At 57.3% G+C, this 7775-nt stretch overlaps 1 protein-coding gene across 1 annotated transcript; it reads right to left on the bottom strand.

Annotated features, from left to right (window-relative positions):
* Positions 1–331: 331 nt before the first annotated feature.
* On the bottom strand, positions 332–7343 carry LOC145338989 (tetratricopeptide repeat protein 5-like; the record flags this gene model as incomplete). Its single annotated transcript, XM_080183409.1, has 5 exons — positions 332–468; positions 1081–1225; positions 2222–2436; positions 4250–4396; positions 7287–7343. Coding segments are annotated over 5 exons (684 nt in total), but the record flags the coding sequence as incomplete, so codon positions are not given.
* Positions 7344–7775: the final 432 nt, after the last annotated feature.

The following is a 7775-nucleotide window of genomic DNA, read 5'->3' as shown; positions in this document are numbered from 1 at the left end:
CATATCTGCAGGAGATAGCTGCGGGGGGGGAGGGGGAGGATCTGGCCAGATCTGCAGGATATTCGGAACAGCCTTGCCTCTGGGCACCCCTGCGCTGCCTGGATTTCACGGATCGATGGATTAGCCTCTCCATTAGCTCCAGAAACCCGCACCTCCACCCCGCAGCCACCCCCCCCCCCCCCCCCACTACCCCGCCGAGACTCCGTCACAAAGCTTCAGCTGATCCGGACGCAGCTCCGGACGGTTCTCCGAGACCCGGGTGGTTTCGGGGAGTCAGGACACGGTGCCGCCGCCACCTGGGGCGGGGAGCGGGGGGGTGGGGAGGGGGGGGGGGGTCCGGCGTTCCCGCTACTCCGACTGCGGTTTGTAGGCCACCACGGCGGCTGCCTGGCTGCTGAGGGGCTGCTTCTTCCCGTTGACGATCAGGACCAGCGGACTTTCCACCCGGATACTGCAGAACAGGAAGCTCTGCGGAGACAAACAGCACAGCGAGGGGGGGGGAGGGTTAGAGTCAGACAGAGCGGGGTGGGGGGGGCGCACCGGCGAGGGACCGAGGGGGCTGTGGGCGAGGGGGGGGAGCGGGCGAAGGACCGAGGAGGGGAGTGGGCGAGGGACCAAGAAGTGGGGGAAGCAGGCGAGGGACTGAGGGGGTAGGGGGGCTAGCGAGGGACCGAGGGGGTAGGGGGGCTAGCGAGGGACCGAGGGGGTGGGAGGCTCGCGGGAGACCGAGGGGGGTAGCGAACGAGGGACCGAGGGGGTGGGAGGCTCGCGGGAGACCGAGGGGGGTAGCGAACGAGGGACCGAGGGGGTGGGAGCTAGTGAGGGACTGTCGGGGGGAGCGAGCAAGGGGCCAGCGAGGGACCGAGAGGGGAGTGAGTGAGGGGTTGGAGGTCGGGCGGGCGACTGAGAGTGTAGCAAACGAGGGACCGAGGGGGGCCAGCGAGGGACCGAGGGGGGTAGCGAATGAGGGACCGAGTGGGGAGCAAAGCGAGGGACGCAGTGTCGAGGAGACGCTGATACGGGTCACAGGGTCGAAGGGGACAGGTACACACAACGTGACGGCGGTGCGATAGGCCTCACCTTGCCACAGTGCTCGACGTTGTGCTGCTTGAGGTGCGGTTCTGGAATAGCCACCGTGTCTCCGATCAGCACTCCCCAGCTCTCCGCGATGTTGTACACCATCACGGCCAAACAGTACCCCTCCGCATCGACCAGGCCAAAGGTACTGAGGGGCACAAGAGGTGATCGGTCAGTCAACATTGATGCTAAGCGGGTGTCTGTTAAACCGTCTGTTTAAAAGGTGTTCTATAAAAAAAAAGAGGTGCCGGTGCATGCTGAGTACACAGAGTGAAATATTTGTATTGAGCGGCCCTGTAGTCACGTTGCCAAGACAACAGGCTGTTCCTGAATTTTAACCAGTTTAAACTAAGCATTTAACTGACAGCAGCCTATCAGATTTAAATTTGATGTTTTGGTAACCTGAGAACCAATCGTAATGTGGGCATGTTGATCTGAAGTGTAAAAGAGAGAGCTCTCTACTCCAGAGAGACACAGGAACTGCTTTCTCTCTGCCACAGCTAATAGTTTTTAACTCAAAGCTTCATTCGAATAGAGAAGGTACCCAAAGAAGACAGAGATTCCAGGCAGAAGTTTCTGGAAGATAAAATCTTTAGTTTTGAGAGCGACTGGACTTCTGACCAGAAACACGGATAATGCCATGGTTCTCTGACCAGCAACACGGGTAACGCCATGGTTCTCTGACCAGCAACACGGGTGACACTGTGGTCTTCTGACCAGCAACACGGGTAACACTGTGGTCTTCCGACCAGCAACACGGGTAACGCCATGGACTTCTGACCAGAAACATGGATAACGCCATGGTCCTCTGACCAGTAACACGGATAACACCGTGGTCCTCTGACCAGAAACACGGATAATGCCATGGTCCTCTGACCAGAAACATGGATAACGCCATGGTCCTCTGACCAGAAACATGGATAATGCCATGGTCTTCTGGCCAGAAACATGGATAATGCCATGGTCTTCTGGCCAGAAACACGGATAACGCCATGGTCTTCTGACCAGAAACATGGATAACACCATGGTCTTCTGACCAGAAACACGGAACACAGAGAACCAGAGAAAATCTGTCTCTTTCTAAGCAGAAACACATAAACACAATCGCCCCTAACCAGATACCTCCCTCCACTTGGGTACCTACAATGGGACTTTCTCCTCGTCCGTCAGACTGAAGACCACCTTTCCCAGGACCACGGTGCCCGTATTTGGCCCGGGGGTTAAGGAGCACAGTGTTTTCAGGGTCAGGGAAGTCTGCTGTCCTTTGCTGGTGGTGTAACACCGATCCTTGTAGAGTCGCAGCTCCTTATTCTGAATGCTGGACATCAGCATGTTGAGCTTTTTCGCCTTTAGCATGCCCTGAGGAGAGGACCAATAAAACGTCAGGGAATGTGACCAATCCCAGCCCAGGACACACACACACACTGACATGGAACTGACCAATCCCAGCCCAGGACACACACACACACACACTGACAGGGAACTGGCCAATCCCAGCCCAGGACACACACTGACACGGAACTGACCAATCCCAGCCCAGGACACACACTGACACGGAACTGACCAATCCCAGCCCAGGACACACACACACACACACTGACAGGGAACTGACCAATCCCAGCCCAGGACACACACACACTGACAGGGAACTGACCAATCCCAGCCCAGGACACACACACACACTGACAGGGAACTGGCCAATCCCAGCCCAGGACACATACACACTGACAGGGAACTGACCAATCCCAGCCCAGGACACACACACACACTGACAGGGAACTGACCAATCCCAGCCCAGGACACACACACACACTGACAGGGAACTGGCCAATCCCAGCCCAGGACACATACACACACTGACAGGGAACTGACCAATCCCAGCCCAGGACACACACACACACTGACAGGGAACTGACCAATCCCAGCCCAGGACACACACACACACTGACAGGGAACTGGCCAATCCCAGCCCAGGACACATACACACTGACAGGGAACTGACCAATCCCAGCCCAGGACACATACACACTGACAGGGAACTGACCAATCCCAGCCCAGGACACACACACACACACACACACACACTGACACAGAACTGACCAATCCCAGCCCAGGACACACACACACACTGACAGGGAACTGGCCAATCCCAGCCCAGGACACATACACACTGACGCGGAACTGACCAATCCCAGCCCAGGACACACACACACACTGACATGGAACTGACCAATCCCAGCCCAGGACACACACACACACTGACATGGAACTGACCAATCCCAGCCCAGGACACACACACACACTGACAGGGAACTGACCAATCCCAGCCCAGGACACACACTGACAGGGAACTGACCAATCCCAGCCCAGGACACACACACACTGACAGGGAACTGGCCAATCCCATCCCAGGACACATACACACTGACAGGGAACTGACCAATCCCAGCCCAGGACACACACTGACAGGGAACTGACCAATCCCAGCCCAGGACACACACACACTGACAGGGAACTGGCCAATCCCAGCCCAGGACACATACACACTGACAGGGAACTGACCAATCCCAGCCCAGGACACATACACACTGACAGGGAACTGACCAATCCCAGCCCAGGACACACACACACACTGACAGGGAACTGACCAATCCCAGCCCAGGACACACACACACACTGACACAGAACTGACCAATCCCAGCCCAGGACACACACACACACTGACAGGGAACTGGCCAATCCCAGCCCAGGACACATACACACTGACGCGGAACTGACCAATCCCAGCCCAGGACACACACACACACTGACATGGAACTGACCAATCCCAGCCCAGGACACACACACACACTGACATGGAACTGACCAATCCCAGCCCAGGACACACACACACACTGACATGGAACTGACCAATCCCAGCCCAGGACACACACACACACACACACTGACAGGGAACTGACCAATCCCAGCCCAGGACACACACTGATAGGGAACTGACCAATCCCAGCCTAGGACACACACTGATAGGGAACTGACCAATCCCAGCCCAGGACACACACACACACTGACAGGGAACTGACCAATCCCAGCCCAGGACACACACACACACTGACAGGGAACTGACCAATCCCAGCCCAGGACACTGCCCGGAATGGGGTCCCCGGCCTCTCACCTTCTGCTGCACCAGGTTGTTGAGTCGGTTGAGGAAGTTGAGGAGCTGCTGCTCGCGGAGACGGGGTTCGGACAGGGCCGGGTCCAGGGCCGCGGCCCTCGTGAATCCCAGCAAGGCCTCCTGGTAGTTCTCCCCATACTTGTACAGCTTTCAGAGCAAGAAGAGGGAGGTTTGGAGCAACACTCGAGAGAAAGTACATTCGTCTCAAACCCTCCCCCTCCTCCCCAACCGTTAACCGGGGTCTGCACATTCTCCCCGTGTCTGCGTGGGTTTCCACAGAACATCAGAACCAGGAGCAGGGAGGGGGCCATTCAGCCCCTCGAGCCCTGCTCCCCCATTCAATGGCTGATCTTTTCATGGACTCAGCTCCCCTTACCCGCCCGCTCCCCTTAATTCCTTTACTGTTCAAAAATCTATCCATCCTTGCCTTAAAAACATTCAATGAGGGAGCCTCAACTGGACAGGGAATTCCACGGATTCACAACCCTTTGGGTGAAGAAGTTCCTCCTCAACTCAGTCCGAAATCTGCTCCCCCTTATTTTGAGTCCATGCGCCCACCCCCAGTGACATTTTTGATCAGTTAATCTCCCCCACCCTCTAACTGAGCACTGACCTCCTGGACCATAAGACACAGGAACAGAACAAGGCCACTCTGCCCATCGAGTCTGCTCGCCCATTCAATCACGGCTGATATTTTCCCCATCCCCCATTCTCCTGCCTTTCCCCGATCCTCTTATTAATCAGGAACCGATCTATCTCTGTCTTAAAGACACTCAGTGACCCGGCCTCCTCTGGGGCAAAGAGTCCCACACATTCCCCACTCTCTGGCTGAAGAAATCCCCCTCCCCATCTCTGTTTTAAAGGACCGTCCCTTTACCCTGAGGTTGTGCCCTCTCTGGTTCCAGTTTTTCCTACGAGTGGAAACATCCTCTCCCACGTCCCACTCTATCCTCGCAGTATCCTGTAAGTTTCAAGAAGATTCCCCCTTCCAGAGTCAAGGGGGTTCTGGAAAAATCGATTCCTAGAATCCCTGCAGTGCAGGAGGCCATTCGGCCCATTGAGTCTGTACCAACCGCAACCCCACCCAAGGCCCTATTCCCGTCACCCCACACACTGACCCTGCTAATCCCCCCGAATTAGCAATTTAGCCTGGCCAATCCACCAAACCTGCATATTTTCGGATTGTGGGAGGAATCCGGAGCACCCGGAGGAAACCCACACAGACACGGGGAGAATGTGCAGACTCCACACAGACAGTGACCCAAGGCCGGGAATCGAACCGGGGTCCCTGGCGCTGTGAGGCAGCAGCGCTAACCCACTGTGCGCTGAGCCGGGAATCGAACCCAGGTCCCTGGCACTGTGAGGCAGCAGCGCTAACCCACTGTGCGCTGAGCCGGGAATCGAACCCGGGTCCCTGGCGCTGTGAGGCAGCGACGCTAACCCACTGTGCGCTGAGCCGGGAATCGAACCCAGGTCCCTGGCGCTGTGAGGCAGCAGCGCTAACCCACTGTGCGCTGAGCCGGGAATCGAACCCGGGTCCCTGGCGCTGTGAGGCAGCAGCGCTAACCCACTGTGCGCTGGGAATCGAACCCGGGTCCCTGGCATCGCGAGGCAGCAGCGCTAACCCACTGTGCGCTGAGCCGGGAATCGAACCCGGGTCCCTGGTGCCGTGAGGCAGCAGCGCTAACCCACTGTGCGCTGAGCTGGGAATCGAACCCGGGTCCCTGGCGCTGTGAGGCAGCAGCGCTAACCCACTGTGCGCTGAGCTGGGAATCGAACCCGGGTCCCTGGCGCTGTGAGGCAGCGGCGCTAACCCACTGTGCGCTGAGCTGGGAATCGAACCCGGGTCCCCTGGCGCTGTGAGGCAGCGGCGCTAACCCACTGTACTGACCTCGGAGGCAGCATGGCTTCCCATCTTAGCAGTTGTCCCTTTAAGAACATAACATAAGAAATAGGAGCAGGAGTGGGCCGTCTAGTCCCCTTCGAGCCTGCCCCGCCATTCAATAAGATCATGGCTGATCTGAAGTGGATCAGTTCCACTTTCCCGCTTTCTCCCCTTAATTCCCCTGTCGATCAGAAACCTATCTACCCGTGACTGAAATATATTCAGCAAGGTAGCCTTCACCACTTCAACGGGCAGAGAATTCCCGTTATATATTCCCAGGAAATAACCCTCTCATTCAGGAAGTGCTTGGCTGGAAGATGCTCAATTCTGAGGCACCTACAGTTCAGGACTCTGGGTCTGTCCTCGATGGGAGTTTAGAAGGATGAGGGGGAGGGGGATCTTATTGAAACTTACAGGGTACTGCGAGGCCCTGGATAGAGTGGGACGTGGGAGAGGATTGTGGGAAAAACTGGAACCAGAGAGGGCACAACCTCAGGGTAAAGGGATGGTCCTTTAAAACAGGGATGGGGAGGGGGATTTCTTCACCCAGAGAGTGGGGAATGTGTGGGAACTCTTTGCCCCAGAGGAGGCCGGGTCCCTGAGTGTCTTTAAGACAGAGATAGATCGGTTCCTGATTAATAAGGGGATCGGGGGGGGAAAAGGCAGGAGAATGGGGGAGGGGGAAAATATCAGCCATGATTGAATGGGGCAGCAGACTCGATGAGCCAACTGTGTCTTGTGGGTTTTTCCGTCAATGGGCCATCAGTGGATTCTTAAATCCAGATATTTTTGAATTGAATTCAAACGCTACCAGCTGCTGTGTCGGGATTCGAACCCGGGTCCCCAGAACATGAGCTGACATTCTGGATTAATGGTCCAGTGATACCACCACAGGGCTATCGCCTGCTCTGACCCTAAATCGAACCCAGGGTTCGATTCCCGGCTGGGGTCACTGTCTGTGTGGAGTCTGAACGTTCTCTCCCCGTGTTTGCGAGGGTTTCCTCCGGGTGCTCCGGTTTCGTCACCCACCCCACCACAGTCTGAAGGTTCACCTCCCCCCACTCGCCAACTCGCTCTATTGACAGAAAGGCCTCAGTTATTATCGGAGAGTTCACCACGGACCCCAGCAGGGGAACAGGGTGCAGGACTCACTGTGGATCTGTTCAGATGCAGGTCGGGATTACTGCGGGCAGTGGGATCCACTTTCTCCTAACGGGGAGAGAGGGGGGGGACGCAGAGAGAGAGAGAGGGGGGGACGCAGAAAGAGGAGAGGGGGGGACGCAGAGAGAGAGAGAGGGGGGGGACGCAGAAAGAGAGAGGGGGGGGACGCAGAGAGAGAGGGGGGGGGGACGCAGAGAGAGAGAGGGGGGGACGCAGAGAGAGAGAGGGGGGGGACGCAGAGAGAGAGAGGGGGGGAGCAGAGAGAGAGGGGGGGACGCAGAGAGAGAGAGGGGGGGGGGACGCAGAGAGAGAGAGGGGGGGACGCAGAGAGAGAGAGGGGGGGGGACGCAGAGAGAGAGAGGGGGGGGACGCAGAGAGAGAGAGGGGGGGGACGCAGAGAGAGAGAGGGGGGGGACGCAGAGAGAGAGAGGGGGGGACGCAGAAGAGAGAGGGGGGGACGCAGAGAGAGAGAGGGGGGGG

Source organism: Carcharhinus amblyrhynchos, unplaced genomic scaffold, assembly GCF_965287045.1.
Source record: "Carcharhinus amblyrhynchos unplaced genomic scaffold, sCarAmb.v2.hapA chromosome_280, whole genome shotgun sequence".
Taxonomy (NCBI): domain Eukaryota; kingdom Metazoa; phylum Chordata; class Chondrichthyes; order Carcharhiniformes; family Carcharhinidae; genus Carcharhinus; species Carcharhinus amblyrhynchos.
This window is presented reverse-complemented; position numbering and strand designations above follow the sequence as displayed.